This window comes from Penicillium waksmanii (assembly GCF_028829765.1).
Source record: "Penicillium waksmanii strain IBT 27052 chromosome Unknown utg000009l:1.0-4314994.0:1.0-4318279.0, whole genome shotgun sequence".
NCBI lineage: Eukaryota > Fungi > Ascomycota > Eurotiomycetes > Eurotiales > Aspergillaceae > Penicillium > Penicillium waksmanii.
In genome coordinates this window covers 1,513,454-1,532,737 of record NW_026643255.1, presented here as the reverse complement: position 1 = coordinate 1,532,737, position 19,284 = coordinate 1,513,454, and the positions used below count along the sequence as shown (strand labels likewise).

Genomic DNA, 19,284 nt, shown 5'->3' with positions numbered 1-19,284 from the left:
GATCTGCAGTTTGTAGTCATGGCGCCTCTGGTATAGTAATTTTCCGGGTCCTTGACTCGATAGAATGCACTGATATTCTCATGGAGGCGCGTCGCCGACGGTAGGTCTATGTCTCGCTGCTAATGCCTCTCGCAGCACCTGCTCCATTGTTTCCAAAGCCCCAGCTTCTGCTAAGTCAAGGGCGTGCATGCGTTGAGGGAATTAATATCGGGATCAACACCAGCGTCTAATAGAGTCTGGACGGTGTTGTCATGTTCGTTCTCAACTGCCCAATGTAGAGCCGTCCAGCCTTCATAATCCTGAAGATTCCTTATCTCACTTATTCCCGAAAGAACCTTGGTAATTGCATCGTCGCCCTCCCGGGCAGCAAGATGCAATGCCGTTTTCCCCTGGTTGTCTCGGGCAGACCTATCAACATCTGTACTGAGAAGAATTTCAAGGACTTTAATTTGGCTCCCCAGAACAGCTCGATGCAATGCTGTATATCCGTCTGAATCTTTAAAAGACAGGTCAATGCCATGTTCGATGAGAAGTTGAACCACCGATTCATGCCCAGCTTCCGCGGCCTCTAGAAAGGCTTCCTTGACGGTATCATCAAGGGTGGTACCGAGGTCAAGAAGCATATTTGCGATCGTCACATTCCCATGGAATACTGCATAGTATAAAGGAGTCCGACCATCGATATCTCTGACATCTGATCTGACTTTATTGCTCAGCAGTATTTTTACCGTATCCTCATGTCCTTCCCCAGCTGTATAATGCAGAGCTGTGCGAAGTTTATTGTCGGTAAGATGTGGATTGCTGCCCCATTGGATAAGCAATTGAACGACATCTCTATGGCCTTTTTGAGCAGCCAAGTGCAGCGCTAATTCCCCGTCTTGATTTTGAATCTGGTCGAGGGCCCCGGCTTCCAATAAAGCTGTCGTTATACCAACATGGCCCTCTTTAGCTGCCCAATGTAGTGGAGTACATCCTGTATGGCTGAGAGCATGCATGTCGGCCTTATGATTCAACAAGGTATGAACCATATCTTCATGTTCCTTTGCTGCCCAGTGTAAGGGAGTGTGTTTCTTATCATTTATGCTATCGACATGTGCTCCAGCTTCTATTAGCATATCGGTAATTATTGCTTTCTCTGAAAGGACGGCGAAGTGTAGTGGCGTGTCCCCATCCTGATCTGGAATTGAAGGACAGCTTCCGGCAGCTAGTAGCAGCCGCACGGTTTCGACTTGACCGGCGCCACTGGCTTGAAGAAGAGGGGTTTCCCCATCTAAACGCTGAGGAGACATATTCGCCCCAGATTCTAGGAGAAGCTGGACAACGTCAACGAAACCCAGTAATGATGCCTGGTGCAATGGCGTAGCATTTTCGTGACCTTGCATAGAAGGGTCTGCTCCCTTATTCAGAAGCTCCTGTACGATAGCAGTATATCCGTTGCCGGCGGCGTGATGCAGTGGTGAGTCGCCTATCTTATCTTGAATGATGACTGTTGCTCCAGCACGAAGCAGCACCCGAGCTATCTCAAGATGCCCTTCTGAAACAGCCAAATGAAGAGGCGTATGACCATAACCATCCTTGACATCAATAGGAGCTCCATGGTTTACTAACATCTTTGCAATCTGGCTATATCCCTTAAGAGCAGCGGCATGTAGAGTCGTTCTTCGAGCCTCGCCGATCCTAACATCCGTAGTGGTGGCTCCTTTATTCAAAAGAACCTCCACAACGCGATCATACCCCGATATAATGGCATAATCCAGTGGACTTAGTCCATCGTGTTGACGTGCATTGATATCAGCTCCAACATCAATGAGTAACGACGCCACGTTGGAGTGACCGAAAGCAGCGGCAAAGTGCAATGGCGTGTTTCCTTTGTCATCAGCGGCGCAGAAATCGGCTCCTCCCTCCAGATAATACTGGACAATGCTCATATGCCCACATATAACTGCGGAGGACAATATCGTTCGTTCATGTTCGCGGAGACCAGACGAATACATTGGGAGAGCGATCTGGGCGAACCCCTCCGCGGCTTGCGCGAGAGCCACGACATCTGAGGGTTCCAAATACTCCAATAGTTCCAAAACAATCTCCGGGGAAGTGGGAGTCCCCACCAGCGGCCCATATTGAGTGTCGTTTCCGGTGAGAGCGAAAATAAGGAAAAGTTGAGTCCAAGTGGCCAGCGGCCATATCTTAGCAGAATACGAGATTTAGACCCATCACGTGTGGAGGCCAGTAAAGTAACCTAAAATCGGTTGTAAAATCTTGAGTTCTTTTCAATTTTTTCTCTCTATATATTTTCTCATCCAATGTGGCCTGAATTGATATTGAACCTTGGAAGAGCAATGGGAGATCTGGTTCAAATAGTTCTAATGCATGCCTAGTTCGATTGTTTGCATGTCACCTGCTTCTTTCGTTCAGGCGGGCATGTGGACCTCATCAGATTTGACCACCAGATTGTGAGAATGCCTGTACTCAAGAGCTGATTTACGTCATGTGTTAGCGGGAAATTTCTCCAAAATGGAAGAATACCTAGGTATCTACCTAGTAGGGAAGGGGCCAGCGAAATGGGACAACATTGCTGAATTATGATTTTACAACTGTAAGGTATAGCATGGGCCTTTAAAAAGCCATATTCTCTTTGAGACCCAGGGTATCTTCCAAGGTTACTTTCGCTATCTGGTTTTAATATAATAGTATTGGAAATGTCAGCCATATGCCAACTACTTTTCTATCAGACAAACCCGGATATCCCATCGAAAAGGTTGAGCGGTGAACAAGCAAACATTTTAATTCTCAGACACTCGACGTGCGAAATACGCTATAACTTTCTCTGTTTTAGTTAAATCTTACACCACCATGACTTATAAGCCAAATTAAGTACTAGTGCGAAGCAAAGCTCATGCTTCACTCAACAAATATCCACCCCAAACCAGAGAAGTCTGCAACTCAGCTATTAACCTCGGAAACAGAATTCTCTAGATCCTTAGTCTTCTTCCTGGGTCCGAGACCAAGTTTCTTCCTCAGATTGAGCTTCCGCACGCGCCAAGCCCTCTTCCGTCGACGGGGAGGATAATTGATGGGACTTTCACCACCAGTGAAGATCGCCAAATCGTAGATGAAGGCGCCAAACAGCGCACCAGTAATATCAGCACACCACGGTCCCCACACCCACCATGCATGATATTCTCGAAACAGCTGTCCACCCCATCCAGCCATGAGGGCAACAAGTCGTGGACCGAAGTCTCTTGCGCAATTGAAGCAACTATGCGAAATCCCCCAAATTAGCTCGCGACAACAAATCAAGTGGAAAGGTATGCACGGAACCGAACTCACCCTCCAGTATTATACCCCAAAGCAAGAACGACAACAGAAATAAGAATCCCCAAAACAAACGCCTGCATACCCGCACCGGGGGGGGGCATTGGTATCATCACCAAGGGCAACAATAGCGCCGAACAAGATCGCGCTGCCAAGAAACTCCGTGAAAAACGCCGTAGCGGGATGCACGAAAGATTTCGGCGCCGTGATCATGGCTGTGGCAGCGACGCTGGCATTCTGTGGCAGGTTTGACGTTGCGACGACTTCGAGGATCGCGTCGTGGTAGATGGCATAGGCAATTCCGCCGGCCGTGATGGCTCCGAGGAGTTGCGCGGCTATATATTGGATGCATTTCCGGGCCGGGAAGCCTCGGAATACAGACATGGCGATTGAGAAGGCGGGGTTTAGGTGGCCTCCTGATATACCACCGGTGATGTAGATGGCTGCCATGAATCCGAAGCCCCAGGCTATGCTTTGCGAGGTGTAACTTCCTGCTTGGCCGGATGAGGTGAAGTTTGATAATGTTGCGCATAGTCCGATTGTCATTGCTACGGTTGTCTGTTGTGGGGAATTGTTAGATCAATCATGTCAACTCGTACATCGCAGATAGTTGTGCGTGCGTGCGTGCGTGCGTGCGTGTGTACATACCCCAAGCCACTCAGCCAATGGTTCCCGAAGATAATGACGGATTCGACTCCAGCTATTGAAGAATCCATCTTCAGGTTTATCCTGTGCATGATGACCAGCGGCCCCATGTCCATTTTTCATACTCTCTTCATCCTCTTTCTGATCTTCTGGCAGTGCACCGTGCTGCATACCAGGTCGAACAATATGAGGAAGCGGCTGAGCCAAGCTCCACGTAGGGTTCTCACCCTGCTTTCCATATTGCGGATGGTATGCCATATACTGGTCGCCAATGTATGCATTACTAGCCGGGTTATCCGCGCCAGGACCGGCTAAGCTGAAAGTCGGGTTATTTCCAGCGCCTTCATACTTGCTTCCGGCCTCCTGGGTACCACCGGGGGCTTCGTGTTCTGGGAAATCATCACCTGAAACTTCAGGTTGTTGAGGCTGATTTTAGCGGATACTTTATTTAGGTTATTTAGGGTTGGAGCTTACCGCCATCCGTGCTCGTGCCATCTTGGCCACGATCCTTCAAGGAACTCATTACAGTGCTGAAATATGCCTGAAGGTCTCCCAGGAAAATAAAATGAGAAGAAGCGAAATGCTTTTTTTTCTCTTCTGCTTTCCAGGCTCTTGTTTTGTCAAATTTATGTGGAACTCGACAGGTGTCAAAAGCTGGATTGCAATCATGGAACTTACGTCACTACTGAAATTTGCATCATGCGTGGGCCCTATGGACCCGTAGACCCTGATTTCGTTAAGACCAATTACTTTGCCCAGACCGATTAAAGCTTGAGTGAGTCTAAATCACTCGATAAAATATTTGACGAGAGAAAGTGATACCAACGGCCGTCACCGGTGCGGCAGCATGGGATACTCCAGTCGAGGAAAGTTGCATAGTATAGTATAACTCTACAAAGAGAAAATAGATAGAATGTCATATGAAACCTATTGTATTAACAGGTATTATGCCATTTGCACATTGAGAAATGGACCCATAACCTAATCGACGGTTCACAGATAAAATTGAAGTCCCATCTTTTCCCCACACAAACGCCATCGCTGGACCAGCTGGATGGGAATCACAAAGAGATTGAAAAAGAAAACAAGTAAAGAGAAATCCGAATGGGGCTGTCGCTGGAAACGAGGAAACGGGGCAGGAAATAAAAACGAAAAGAAAAACGGGAGAGTCCCGCGCTGGGTATGGTACACACGCTTCGCCCTTCCCCTTGAATAAAATAAGTGAAAAGGTGAAAAAAAGGAAAGTTGAAGGGTGATAAAGAATGAAAATGAAAAGAGGAAGGGAAGAAAAAAACCCCCATATGTACGCCAGAGGAACCGCCGAAAATGATAAAGAAAAAAAGAATAGGTTGTCATGACATCCGTCGATCTTCACATCACCAGCCCGAGAAAAAGGAGAAGGCATTTCCATTATCAGCAACATTTCATCATCCTCATGCTGTAGGGGCAATTGGAAGAGGAGCGAAGCTAGTTCCGTCCTTCTGTTGACGCTCGAGGCTTTCCCAGTCGACCTGCACACCAGGAATCACATCAGGGCCATCCCTGAGCATGATCTCGGGAGGAATGTTCATCCAGTCGGCAGTGGCCAGGGTGGTATCTTCATCCCAAGGTACCCAGTCGCTCCAAACAACACCGTCTTTGACGTCTCCCTTAGATGCATCATCCTTGGGGGTCAGAGTTGCTAAAGCAATATCCCATGAGTCGGGGGTGTCCTCGGTTTGATCCTGAGTGAACATGTCTGTGTTCATGAATTCGTCGAAGGGGTCATAACCAAGACCACGACGTCTGCATTCCGAGAAAACAGGAGTGAATGAGTCGTGGACAGTACCCAAGGACATTGGAAATTCTGACCATGGATCCTTGACCTCGCCGTCTTGGATAGTGTGCTTCTGAACTTCTTTTCCAGGAGAAGGCTTGATGGTCTTGGCGGGTTGATTGGGTGTGAGTTGTTGAGCTGGGGTTGCTGGTGATGCACCCTTGGCCCCGAGTTGGCTGGTGGCACGAGCCATAGGCGTAGTGCTGGCAGTAACTGGAGTAGCAAGACCATGCTTGACTGGCGATGCAACACTTGGTTTATTGACGGGGGTCATGGTGGGAGGAAGACCCGTAGTGTGGTTCGGTTTGATCGGCTGACCACTCGCGTCCAAGCCCAAACCCATCGAAATGCTTTCGAGATAGAATTGAAGAGGGTCTTCGATGTTCTCTTCTTCTTCTGGCTGATGGTCCTTCTCGACATGGCTGTCAAGGGCGGCTTGGCTGGGGAAGCCTTGGAAATGGTGCTGACACTCTACCACACTGCATTTGAAAGCACCAGCGAGAGCAGCTGCTGTCGTCTTCGCATCAGCCACAGCCTGCTTGTACTTGGCAGCTGCGGCCGGCGCAGTGGTAGCGGCTTGAACAGGCGAAGCAGTGGGACCGGCATGAGACTGCTTGCGCTTTTTGGGAGGGGGTAGCTTGAGCTTCTCGGGCACAAGACCGCCAGGTCCATAGGCGTGAGGAACCCCGGAAGGTGATGGTGCTCCAAATGGAGCGGCAGGGTGTGTCGCAGATTGTTCGGAGGGACGACGAGTACGACTGGCTTCTTCTTGCTGCGCCTGCAACTGTTGAAGGTTAGATGCATTTAGTTGGGGTGTGCTGCCTGGATTGACCTGGTTGCCGGCGGCGACCGCTGTACCAGCTTGGTTGCTGTTGGGTCGGGCTTGGTTCATACGAACAATCATGACCTGGAAAAGCTTGCGAATGAAGAGAATGGCGCCAGTCAAGTAATCAGGGGTGATAGTAAACTGGTCGTTGACGATCCACTCCTGTGACGGCTTGAACTGCCGCATCAACTGGATGCGCATGGCGAGAAGGTTCTTAACATTTCTCTCTTGGCCCTGCATCTTACCGAAGCCATGCAGAACCAAGACATCCAGGCGGCCCAGTACGTCCAAAGAGTCCTGAAGTTGCTGGGTCATAATAGCCTTTTGGTCTGGAGAAACGGAGATAGGCTTTACCGCCGGAGCATTCTTGGAAATTTCGTTGTAAGCCTCCATGATCTTGGGCGGGAGGTGGTTGTTCCAAGCTTCCTCTGCAGCAGCCCTGTTGAGTATTGGCCCACGGAGCTGACTCTGCTGCTGGCGCCTCATATGGGCCTCAACTTGCAATCGCTGCTGAGGACTCATAGCAGCGAATTGTTCTTGTGAGAACGGAGCACTTGCCCTTTGGGCGTTAACAGGAGGAGCAGCAAGCTGTGCTTGTTGAGCAGCGGCTGATGCAGCGGCTGCCGCGGCCGCGGCAGCAGCAGCAGTATCATCGGTGCTTGGGCGTTTCTTCGAGTTCTGCTTAGCAGCAGCTCCCTTCCCACCTTTTCCAGCAGCAGCTCCAGTCGGAGGCTTCGCAGTTGCCGCTGGTGTTTCGGACGCAGATACCTGCGGTTGGGGCATGGGAGGTTGTTTGGCCGGCTGGTTGTTCTGGGTTTGAGGAATCTGGGGCTGGGCAATTGGTTGATTCTGCCCAGATGCCATGTTTGCGTTTGCGCTCAACTGTTGAGCCTGGGCTCGCTGGTGCGCGGTCTGGATTAGGATTTGTCTCTGTCGGTTTCGGAGGATATCCCGGATTTGATCATCGGTATACGACTGCGACTGAGGTCCCAGCTTTTGGCGAGCCAAGTGGATATCCTGGGCGGTGATGGGGCGCATGGGCGGCATGTTGCTTGGCTGTCCAGGTTGTCCGGGTTGAAGGTTCTGTGCATTCTGCACTTGACCCTGGGGTGCTTGCTGGAATGGATTTTTCATGACTCCCTGGCCTTGGTTTTGTCTGTTAGGGTCCTTTGCTTGAACACTGAGAATCTGGGCGAAGTGGAGCTTCTGAAGTGTCAAAAGTTTGTTTGGGTCAATTCCAGTCGAGGCTTGTGAGTTTGATGAAACCCATTGCTTCAGCTGGCCCCAGGTTTTGATGTTCTTCGGAACTTGCGAATTGTTGGTGAGAAGGGACTGTGGGAAAGTCGCCTGATCCATTTGTGTGGTTTGCTCCGGGGTCATCTCCATGCCATTATTCTGTTGTCGCAGCATCTGGAGTCTGGTCATCTCATTCTGTTGAGCCCGTTGCATGTGTTGCTGCTGTTGGGGTGTCAACTGCTGGCCGCCTGGAATTTGCTGTGGACCCCCGGCATTCATTCCCTGCTGCATGCTAATCGAGTTTCTCATGCGAGGATTATTTCCCATCTGACCGTTGAACATCCCTGGGACCTGACCGGGTTGGGTCACTTTCTGCTGAAGACCACCAGGTTGTTGACCGGGATTATTTGCTCGTTGCATATTGTTGGCAAGGGCTGCGCGACGCTGGTTCAACAAAAAGGCGTGGAGTTGCTCGTTAGACATCGCGTTCAGTTGTTCCTGTACCGCCTGTGGAAGATTTGCAGGGATCTGTGGTCGACCTTGCATCCCAGGCTGAGGAGCACCACCCTGGACACCACCAGGATGCTGCCCCATGTTGGGAGGTCGCGACGCAGGCCGGGACTGAGCAGGCATTTGAACTGGGGACATTTGACCAGGGGCCATCGGTTGGTTCAGCATGTTCATGCCCGGGCTCCCTTGGCCAAGGTGAGACTGTGCCTGAGCATTTTGGCCAGACATCGCCATCTGAGCCTTCTGCGCGGCTTGAGCTCGAGCTTGAGCCTGGGCCTGGGCTTGGGCTTGGGCCTGTTGATTGGGGAATTGCATTCGTCCTTGGGGTCCATTCGAGCCTGCTTGTTGCATGTGCTGTGGGTTGAACATCTGGGGATCGACGCCCGCCCCATTCATGTTCGCCTGGCCATTTTGTCCCATCTGCTGCGAGAACATGTTCTGGTTATTGGAGAATGCCGACTGATTTATCTGCGATGAGTTGGCGGGTACCACAAGCTGACCAGCCTCCTGTGAACGCAGGCCATCGGCCTGTTGGCCCTGTATGTTTTCCACATTGCCAATAAAGGCGTTGTTGGGATCGAGTCCTTGATTGGGGCTCCCCGAGAACCCGTTGTTTCGCTGGAGGTTCATCATGTTTTGGAACATCTGTCGTTGTTGTTGGTTCATCATCGCAGGATCCCCCATCATAGCACTGTTCGGATCCATGCCGGCGTTCGGCGCGCGGCCCAGCTCCTTCGCACGCTTGTGGCGTCGAAGTTGGGTAAGTGCCTGAGAACGGAAAAAGTATGTCATCGGATCCATGTTTTTTCGTGCTAGATATTGACGTTGATCGGGGTTCATATTCGACAAGTTGAGCTTGATTTTTTCCATGTCCTCGGGGGATGTCTTCGAGAGCATTTGATTGGCGAGTCGAGAAACGTGTTCGAGTTCTTGTGCAGAGAGGTTGTTGAGGTCATCCGGGAGGGGGGCGTTGCCGGGACGCTGCTGCGCCCGTTGAGCTTGTTGTTGTTGGAGCATCGCAGACTGCTGCTGCTGTTGGCGTTGCTGCATTAAGACTTGTTGGTTTGGGTCGTTCATTCCCATGCCCATCGCCATTTGAGGCTGACCCGGGACGGGAGAAGTCTGCATGCCTCGACCCATCTGAGGAGGGAATCCACCTTGCATTTGGTTCTGCATACCGCCCGCCATCATACCACCTTGAATAGCGACTGCGGCTTGTCTCTGTCGGGTGTCTTTGATGTGTAGGAGCTTCTCGTTACATTCTTTTTCGTAATCACTCTGTAACCAGAAAGGATCGAAGTTAGTGGAGGGTGTTCCGAGGCATCCCAAAGAGAAGAAAGAGGCGCCGGTGATACTGGGGAATGGGATGAGGGGAGGGGGATGGGGGATGGGGGATGGGGGATGGGGAGATGAGACGAGAAGAGTTGGTGAACGTGATTGGGAGGGATGCGACGAAAGACGAACCTTCTCGGTCGCCTTCTGAAAGGCTTTCTGTTCGAAACTAACAGCCGCCTGGGCTGCCTGATTAAGATCGATTCGGGGTTGAATCAGACGAAGTGAGGTGATCCTGAGACGAAAAGAAAAAAAGGTCAGCGAGGTCAAGGAAATAAAGGATAAAGGTGCAGGTAGTGCCTCGGGGGTTCCATGGTTCGTGGGGGAAGACAGCTTACATCTGGTAAACATTCATGGCTCGAGTCTTGATGGGCACATCGGCCTTCCATCCACCAAATGGGCCCTGGTTCGCGAGGATCTGAGCAACATGGCCCATGATGAGTTGGGCACCCTCCTTGTTTTGTTGCGGCGGCATATTCGGTTTGACGACCCCGGGCATGCCCCCGCCAGGGTTGGGAAACTGGGCGGGATTCATGATCGAGGCCCCATCAATGGGGAGGGAGCAGACCGCGAAGAGGAATAGTTGCGGTCAGCATTCGCCGGGTCGCCACGTTGCGAAGGTCGGGGAAATCGGAGGAGGAGGGGAGACGGAGGAGGGGGTGGGAAAGAGTAGAGGTGGTAAGAAAGGGAAAGAGAATCGAAGAAAGGAAGGATTTACAACGGCGCGTTGCGAACAGATGCAGGGTCGGAATCCTTCAAGGTCGCAGATCGGCGGGAAAAAAAAGGACGTCGGTGCTGGTGTGGAACCGGTGGTGAGTCGAGTCGATCAGGGAGGGTGGGGATGAATTCAAAATGGCCCAAACGGAGGGCGGGAGCGAGCAAGAGGCAGGCGAGCGACCAGCACGGTGGGAAAGCAAGGCGTTCGGGCACCAGCGTCGATTGGATGCAATTCGCTGACAAAAGCCTGGGTGTGGCTTGGAGCGAATGAGGACGACGGGCGCAATTGTAGGGGTGGATGGGATCCGTGACAGGGATGCTGCAGCTTGTCAAGTCGCACCGGAGGTTCTGTGGTGGATGTCGTGAGCAACTGGCAAGAGGGACAGTTCCAAGGTTGGCTTAGAGTCCAGGAGGACAGACGGACTCGGAATTAACTAGCAGAATGAGGTGGGAAAAGGCTTACCAGAACTTGATTCCAGGGGAGATGAAGAGGGCAACGATGGCACACACCGAACAGGGATAGTGTTTCAAGGTGCACAGGACTCTTTTCAGTTCTCGTGTGTGGAGGAGGGGTGAGAGGCAAAGTGGAGTGGAGGGGGGGAAGGAGGAGGGGGGGTTGGGATGGAAGTGGAAAAGGAAGATGGAAAAGAATAAAGAAAAGAGGATAATGGCAGACCGATGGCAACACGAGGAGAGAAGCCAATGGAGAGGGCAAAAGGTACAGAGCACGAGCGGAATCAATTGAAGAATGGTGAATGCGAAGGTCACAAGGCTGCCGTCAGGTACTCAATGCGGCGATCACGGGATATCCACTCAATGTAGACTACAGTATACAGCGTACAATATACTGATACTATGCTACAGTATATACTGTAAGCACCAAAGATATACATATTCTGCAATATAGTATCTACTGTCATCCCATGATGTGTATAATCGCCCCAGGCGTCGTCATAATTGTGGATCTGTTTCACGCGACAGCAAAGTAGATGGGGATGTACGGAGTATACATAGGTAGTAGGTACGAGGTACTAAGTAGTACTAGTACTAGTATACCTAGTATACTCTACTCAAGTTGAAATCTACATTACCATTGACTTTAAACAATTATCCTCATATTCCTGGCATACTAGTATACCCGTACAAATTTGGCTCATCTCTTTTACTCCCTGATCGCCCCATCGATCGACGCCCTGGCCTGATCCGGCCGCGCCTATTGGCCCCGGCTCCTGTCAAAGTACCTGGTACCTCCATTATCATATAAACTACTCATATTTACAAGTACCTCATACCCCGCACGCTTAAGTCAGCCACCACTCCCCTGGGAACGTCAACTGTTTCTATATTCGATCCGGCCTCGTCATCCTTTCTCTTACCGATCCTCCTCCTCCCAACGCCATGAAAAACGCTTGAACGCTCTCCTTTTTTTTTCTTGATTTTGATCGTCTCCCTTCCGCCATGATCTCCGTCTCCTTGCCGACCGTCTCGGTCGGCTCTAACATCTTCTTCGCTCTCGCTCTCTGCCTCATCTCCCTCCTAGTCCTCTTCATCTTGCGCCGTTTCCTCACCCTTCGCGCCACGCCCGCCTACTTGATCTTCCCAATATTCTTCGCCCTCGCTCTCCCAGCCAGCGTCATCCTTCTCGTCCCCATCGACTTGGCCTCAAGTTCCCGCGATGGCAGCGGTGCCAAGGCAATCTGGTTGCCGGACCGCGTGGTTCTCGTTTGTTGGCGCATTGCCTACTGGCTGATCTTCGTGCTCACTTGGTAGGGAATTCCATTGACAACTATTTTGGTAACCATTGGGTTTGACTAATATTGGTATCTCCAGGGCGATCCTTCCTCTTCTCGCTGAATATGTCGACTCCGGATACCGTGAACCCAAAGCCCGGATCATGTACTCCCTCCGCTCCAACGCCCGCTACCAATTGACCGTTCTGGGCTGCGCAACGATCGGATTGATCTACGTGATCATCTCCAATGGCTTTGATTTCCGCTCCATCAAGGGTGTCATCATGGCTGCGGCCTACGTCTGGGGTCTCGTTCTTGCCATCTACCTGATGGGTCACGGCTTGGTTGCCATCCCACGGAATCTCTTCCGCAATGCCAATGTCAGTGGCCGCTTGCGACGTATCCAAACACACGCCCCGAAGGTACACGATCGTCTGATGGACGCAGTCAACGAGCTGGAGAGCCTCAATTCCCAAGTCGCCCAGCTGCAGAAGCGCAAAACCGGAACTGCTCGTGACTTCCAAGAATGGATTGAAGACCTCTCCGAGACCCCTGGGGATTCCGACGTCCGCGCTCCTATTCTTGAGTCCGCCGAAACTTCCGGCACCGTGCCTTCGGTCATCACGGAACGCTACCTGGCTGATATGACGAGACGCCTGCAGCGCGCCCGACACATGAAGGCTCGCTTTGTGGATGAGTGGGATCGTGTGGTTCAGTCTGCCACGGATCTCCAGTCCATTATCAACTCTGCCGCTTCAAAGAAACTCGATTTTGGTGCTGCCCGCGCGTCGGTCATCTTGCGTCCCGCGGATGAAATTCTTGACCCCCTATATGCGCTATCATCTCTACTCGAATGTCATACCGACTCTAAGACTCGCTTTTGGGGCTTTCTTTGCAGTGGTGTCGGGCTGCATCGTCTGGTCTGAGTTGATCAAGTCTTTGGCCCCATCCGTATCAGCCATCACATTGACAGTGGTTCCGCATTGGAGGGATGAGAAACCAGTTGGGTTTTGGAGCCAAGTCATAGCCTCTGCCTGGCTACTTTATATGTGTTCCGCCGCACTAGTCGGTGTGAGCGATGTGAAAGTTTGGGGCAACCGTGCCCTCGTACGCCGCAATACCTACGGCGAGAGTGCATGTTGGTACGCCAGCTTGGTGGCTCGACTGACCGTGCCGATCGCATACAATTTCTTGACCTTCTTGCCAAAGGACTTCCGCCGGACCACCACCTTCTACGAGTTCCTCGGACAGCTCATCAACCTCACCCCCTTGGGCAAGGGATTCGATTTCATTTTCCCCATCTTTATCCTCATCCCCGTCTGCGCCACCCTGTTCAACCTCTATGGCCGCATCAAGAATGTCTTCGGCTTCGGTCTTTCCGATGATGAGGACGACGTGGAGAACAACCCGTCCGGCTTCGGGATGGGCGGCTGGCGCGAAGGCCGTGATCTAATCGAACGCGAGATGAACGGCTTCGGCTCTTTGGCCGTCTCCTCCCGCGGCGCCCGATCGACCTGGGCATCGGATCGCAGTGACGATGGCCCAAATGGCTCATCCCGACTACGCGTTCCCGCGGCGGAGGGCTCTCGATCTCCCCGACCTGCCCAATCGCAACGGCCCATGACGGCTCCTCAAGTCGTCGACGAGGAAGAGGAAGAAGAGAACTTCTTTCAATCCTTCGCTCACCGCGTGCGAAACACTATTGAAACCACCAACAAACCCCAGTGGATTGAAAACGCCCGTCTCCCTCGCTGGATGTCTGGCGATAACAACACCACTGAGGAAGGTGGAATTACAAGATTATTTGGCGGTAGTGCTGTGCCTGGTCGCTTGCGGCTAGGCTAGGTTAGGTTAGGCTGCCTTCTCTCTCTCCTTTTTTGTATTGCATAGAACGCGGTGTTTGGGTTTGCTCCGTTTTGGCTGCTGGACAGCGTAATATAGAACCTACTTTATTTGTACATATCACGTTTTTCTTATTCTTATATACCTAAACCTTGGAACCAAACGGCTTATATATGTGTTCATTTTCATTGCCCGGTAGGATAATACCATAGTAAGAAGCTCATCCCAGGGGTCCTGGAGGACAGATCTCTAAGTCTTTGAATCACCTGCCACTGGCAGTAATGAGTGGCTGGCTGGATCATGGAATACGCGTAAGTAGCTACGTGAGCTCCTGCGCCCCTTACGTCGTGAGGGGAAGCTCAACCGAATTGAAATTCGGAATCGGAATAGAGGACCCCCAGCTCTACTACAATATCGTGCTACTGCAAAGCGACCTGCAAGCAATAAAACACCGAGCCGCAATCCCTTGCTTCGTCAGCGTGTGGAAACAGGTTTTTCATCCATGGACTAAGATGCGGCAATTTGATGCAAGTCTTACAGTAGTATCCAATGTCTTCGGTGCAATTTGTTTTGACTTATAATGCTAATTAAAGAAGCCGACACCTTTATAACATGTCTACCTCTACTAGTTGGTTATTATGTTCATAGCATGCACTTCATGCGAGTTACTAGATGTGATTTAGTATCATGCAGCTTGTGTGCCCCTATCGTTGTATAAAATGGCCCTTACTATCCCCTGGACTTTCTTCTGCTTGTGCTCAGCTTGTATTCTCCCGCTATGTGTTGGCAATGCATTTTTGCTATTGATTAGGCTCATCGAGTTGCGCTGGGTACTCCATTGTCGCTGAAAATTTACTCGCCAAGTATCATCCATGGATCACCCCTCAATTTCAGCAAGAAAGAGTCAGCATCGCTATTGTATATGGGATAGTGGTTCTTGGTTTCTTGCTGCTTTCACACCAATCCTATTGTTTCCTATATTATACAAATTGTATGTTTGGTCTCTCCATCCAATCAAAAAAATTCGATCGAGCCCAGTAGCCTGATTGATTTTCCTCATTCGGACGGTTCTTAGCGCAGGCCCATGAAAGTCATGGTGGTGATGATGATAATCGACGGGACCTTCTCAGGCCCCGACAGGATGGATGGCGAAGGTCCATGGTTTTGGTCGTCATTGCCATTCTTGGGTTCGGCAAGTTCGGTTTGGGATACTAGTAGCTTCCTTGGCTGGAACTTGGGATTGCCAGAAAATAAAAATAGCCTAATTTGCAGTCGGGGCCCGCAAAGTAATACATCATCATTCTATGATCGAATTTTTCTCTCCTCGAATTTTGCTTCCAACACTCGTTCTTTACACCTCGTTCACATTTATATTCCATCACTCAAGATAATTCCATATCTGTCGACAGGATCCTTAGGAAAGATGGACCTACGTCGTGTGGGAATGTACCCCGCCGAGTTGCAGTTGTTCTTTCAGCCAATTTTTCCCGAGCTTACTGGCAATTTCCTTCACCGATTCAGATATAAATACGACGGAAGAGTCTATGAATGCCTATAAAATACAATAAGTGACTTTCTATTTGTTGAATATCAATTTCGAGTCGCTGCTCAACTGAAGGCGGGCTATAAAGTGACGCCAACTATTACGATGGGCGTCAAATACGCTAAGCGCGAAATGAACCTCTTTTTGAAAGAGCTCGCTCTGCCCTCTAAAGTCCTTCCATTAGCTCTCGCAGAACGAGATCCAAAATGGTATCTTTCTGATCAACTTGTTGATTATTGCAGGCGAAGTGGTGGCTGTTGCGGTCGAAACTGCGGTTGTTGCACCAAACGCTTGCCATCAAACCATGTATCAAGGACAGGTACAAGTGTCAGTGGGCATTGCTCTTGGGGATGTCGTTGCTGCATGAAATAGAAAGGTCATGGAGGTTTTTTCTGGCCCGATGACGGGAGTCTTTTTGAACAACAATATAAGGACGCGCTTGAGAGTGACAACCCGATCGTTCTGCTTCGTATAGCGGACGCTTATTTAAGTCCAGAGCCTATATTACGACCGGCTTCAAACCAGGAGTCAGATAACAGTTACACGGGGAAGATAAAATCCAATTCTTTGGAACCGGGTCCAAGCAATGATGTGAAAGCCACATCCAACGAGATCATCCAAAATGGTGTCATGAACGAAGCATCTTACTCTTCTTCACCGCCATATGGACGCGGCGTGGATGGGGATCGCGATATGAGAGGGTGACAGGGCACCCGGATAGACGCCGACGAAGTAAGTTCTACCACGACGATAAGTGCTTCGCCCAACGGAGGAGTCACTAGTACTCTTCCCTGGCTCAAGAGGTCTTTGAAATCGCGCAAATAGCCGGGGTTTTATTTAGCTTCGAACATTTTATTTTCTGAATTTCTATCCTCTTTCAAGGTTGCTAGTAATACGAAGTGATTGTATTGAATATAACCTACGAGTAAAACTTGGATATAAACCGCAGATAAGGAGCTATAGCTCCGCACCCAGAACTTGGAGTAGTAAGTAACGCCCGAGTCTTCAAAACTCCATACTTGACTCATTTTCAAAAAGTCGAGAGTAATCGTCTCTTCGTAGAGGTGTCTCTTCGTAGAGGTGAGCAATTAACGTAACTATTTATAGTTTTCGTTCCGAGTCACAGCCAAGAAGGTCAGAGACCACAACTGCCGGATATTGGATTCTGCAAAAAGCTAGTATCAACAAAAATAGAAAGATAACCAAGAATGTGCAAAAGGCGTATTGAAAGCAAGATTAAGGAATTACTTACCAGTCTGACCTCCAACCCCAGGTGGAGCAGGTAATACGCCCAAAGGCGTGACTTCGAATGAACCATCTCGATAAACCCAAGACCACACCTCACTCGAGAGCTGAGCCTCGTTCTTCTCAATCGAGTTCCAGAGAACGTTATACGCGGCCCGCACATTTGTATAGACAGAATCATCAGTGCAGAACTCCGGAGTAGGCATCACTGCTTTGGAATTATGGCCTCTCTTCACAGATTCAGAACTGGCCGAGAAGTTCGAAGTAACCTCGCATCGACCTAGCTGTAGCTCCAGTCCCCTAGCCATCATTGCTAGCTGCCACGACCACACAACTGTGCCATGGTATGCTCCAGTTGTGAAGTTCTGCGCGTATACAGGGTCCTCTCCGAATGCGGGATTCGCAACGATCATACCAACGTCAGTCATCAGGCCAGCTGGGAAAGTGCGGCGGATATTTGTGGCAGAGCCATTCAAAAATGGAGTGAGTTGTTCATCGTTCGTGGTGTTGAGGAGGAAGTGGCGGAAGCAATCATCCGTGTTCATGACCTCCACCTTGGAGAGATTGTTATTTCCCTCCAGAGCAACTGCATGGAATGTAACATCTGTATCAATGGCAGAAGATTGGTTTGGTCCTGCAAAATGGTCTTTCGAATAGGACGTGACTAAAGATTTGGCCTTCGACTTGGGAATGGTCACGCTGAAGAAGTCCAGTGTATTATCTTCCCAGACCTTCGCGTATTTATCTGCAAGAGAGCCCCACTGCTTTCTGCGTGGGAGTATACCTGCGCGAGACAGGGCTGCTATAGATCGGAGACCTGCTGGCACAAGCGCCGTATTCACATCGTAGGGAATGCGGCCTCCACCAAGGCCTGGCAAGATCATCAGCGAGAGTTATACTTTGTTTAAAAACGAAAACATACCATAAGTGCTATCTCTCCATTCTCCAACAATTTGATCATCATGAAGGTGAATGAGGTTTTCCTTAGTTTGGTTTTTCACAAAAGGGCCAGCAAGACGCATGATTCTCTCCGCATTGGTCAGGGCTAAATCTCCCCAAGTCAAGTCCTTATTTGCTGGATTGACCGAGCCTGCAGTGGTACTAAAAAAAATTAGATATTGTCTCTACATCACCGGGTGTGGGTCATTTACTTGAAGAACTTAGCAGCTCTCTTTTGGCCGACTGGATTTTCCACAAAATATCGCTGCATCAAGACGGGAAGATAGTAATCCGAGTCGACCTGGTAGAATGGTCAGTATTTTTTCAAAGATAGAACTCGTCCAGAACATATGTACCATCTTGTAATCACAACCCATGGCAGTGCTCGTGATATTCTCCTGGGCATTGGTCCAAGTCGCGTAGTCTCTGTACAAGACTTAGTAAATACCCTCAATCCCAATTCCAAAATACTAACCCAATTGTCTCCTCATGACAAACAGTACCATCGGTCCGATTGATTCTCTCCAAAACTGCACCAATGACAGCCTCCGTGGCACTTCCCTCGCCATAGCTCAACACAGGCTCTAGCAATAAAGTGGCGATCATCGAGTCACGGCCAAAATACGTCAGAAAACGCCACGCGCCCGCTAGAAGCTTCTCTGAGTACGATAAGAATGAAAGAGCAGTCGTCTGACCTGACATAGTCGAAGCAAGGTTACTCGATACATTATTGAGTACTGCGGCAGGTTTCAGCGGTGTAAGCTCCGGATAATTGATTGTCGCCGAAAAGAGATAATCGCCTGCTTCGAAGGCGACAGTGCGGTTATCCAGAGAGACACCGCCATCATTCTTGGAAGTAGAATTTCTCCAAGGCTGGAATTTAAGGGTTGTCATCGTGGTGTTGTCCAGCCAGGTACGCTGCAAGGAGACGCTCCCATCGCCCGAGGAAGAGAATCTGACTGCATCCTGAATCTCGGGATAGAGGAGACTAGGACCCTCGACGAAGTCGCGGATTGTGCGGATACTTCCCAGAATGGGAACTGTAAGCCTTGCAGACGAGTTGAATCGCAGGACGCCCTGGATTCCAACGTGGGGCGGTCCATTGGAAGATGCGTTGTAGACTGGGCTCAGAGGGTGGGCGTCGGTAGAATTGATGAGCTCAATTGCCAGCGTACCATTTCCGCCCTTCTGTGGCGCGAAAAAGGTGCAGACACCGCTATTTCCAGCTGGCCACGCTACAATGAGACGTGGTCCGATGATTGAAAGATTGCTGTCAGGAAGCGGACTGGTGACGATAGCCTGGGCGGCGACATTGCAGTCCGAGTAGAAGTAGTTCTTGTAAGGCAAGTCATCCAGCGATAGCTTCGAGGCTGGATTGGGGCATTTGGGGGCCGTGGCTCTGGCATAGATAGCCTGAGATTACTCTTGTTAGACACGAGGTGAAGTTGTTGGAGATGTGACAAAGCGCCACTTACCGCATCATCACTTTCCGCGGCCGCCCTTGCGGAAGCACCCAAAGCACCCAGTAGGTGCAAGATCTGTAGAAACTTCATGGTGAGCTCTGCAGAATCATCTACTCGGAAGATTC

The 19,284-nt window shown here is 50.3% G+C and overlaps 6 protein-coding genes across 6 annotated transcripts; 2 read left to right on the top strand and 4 right to left on the bottom strand.

Annotated features, from left to right (window-relative positions):
* Window positions 1-170: 170 nt before the first annotated feature.
* ftmI lies at window positions 171-1,994 on the bottom strand (the record flags this gene model as incomplete). The annotated part of the gene is made up of 1 exon (XM_057270164.1): window positions 171-1,994. The coding sequence occupies one exon, from the start codon at window positions 1,992-1,994 to the stop codon at window positions 171-173; it is 1,824 nt and encodes a 607-aa protein (XP_057117338.1).
* Window positions 1,995-2,943: 949 nt separating this feature from the next.
* On the bottom strand, window positions 2,944-4,483 carry N7481_010944 (uncharacterized protein; the record flags this gene model as incomplete). The annotated part of the gene is made up of 4 exons (XM_057270163.1): window positions 2,944-3,241; window positions 3,401-3,873; window positions 3,964-4,370; window positions 4,435-4,483. The coding sequence occupies 4 exons, from the start codon at window positions 4,481-4,483 to the stop codon at window positions 2,944-2,946; spliced, it is 1,227 nt and encodes a 408-aa protein (XP_057117337.1).
* A 910-nt stretch (window positions 4,484-5,393) lies between these two features.
* Window positions 5,394-10,215, bottom strand: N7481_010943 (uncharacterized protein; the record flags this gene model as incomplete). Its single annotated transcript, XM_057270162.1, has 3 exons — window positions 5,394-9,626; window positions 9,813-9,915; window positions 10,019-10,215. 3 exons carry the CDS (start codon window positions 10,213-10,215, stop codon window positions 5,394-5,396), a joined length of 4,533 nt encoding a protein of 1,510 aa, XP_057117336.1.
* A 1,640-nt stretch (window positions 10,216-11,855) lies between these two features.
* N7481_010942 (LMBR1 domain-containing protein) lies at window positions 11,856-13,972 on the top strand (the record flags this gene model as incomplete). Its single annotated transcript, XM_057270161.1, has 3 exons — window positions 11,856-12,163; window positions 12,228-12,928; window positions 13,026-13,972. 3 exons carry the CDS (start codon window positions 11,856-11,858, stop codon window positions 13,970-13,972), a joined length of 1,956 nt encoding a protein of 651 aa, XP_057117335.1.
* A 1,645-nt stretch (window positions 13,973-15,617) lies between these two features.
* On the top strand, window positions 15,618-15,879 carry N7481_010941 (uncharacterized protein; the record flags this gene model as incomplete). Its single annotated transcript, XM_057270160.1, has 2 exons — window positions 15,618-15,683; window positions 15,706-15,879. 2 exons carry the CDS (start codon window positions 15,618-15,620, stop codon window positions 15,877-15,879), a joined length of 240 nt encoding a protein of 79 aa, XP_057117334.1.
* An 877-nt stretch (window positions 15,880-16,756) lies between these two features.
* N7481_010940 (uncharacterized protein) lies at window positions 16,757-19,249 on the bottom strand (the record flags this gene model as incomplete). The annotated part of the gene is made up of 6 exons (XM_057270159.1): window positions 16,757-17,628; window positions 17,680-17,858; window positions 17,909-17,997; window positions 18,053-18,122; window positions 18,172-19,109; window positions 19,172-19,249. The coding sequence occupies 6 exons, from the start codon at window positions 19,247-19,249 to the stop codon at window positions 16,757-16,759; spliced, it is 2,226 nt and encodes a 741-aa protein (XP_057117333.1).
* Window positions 19,250-19,284: the final 35 nt, after the last annotated feature.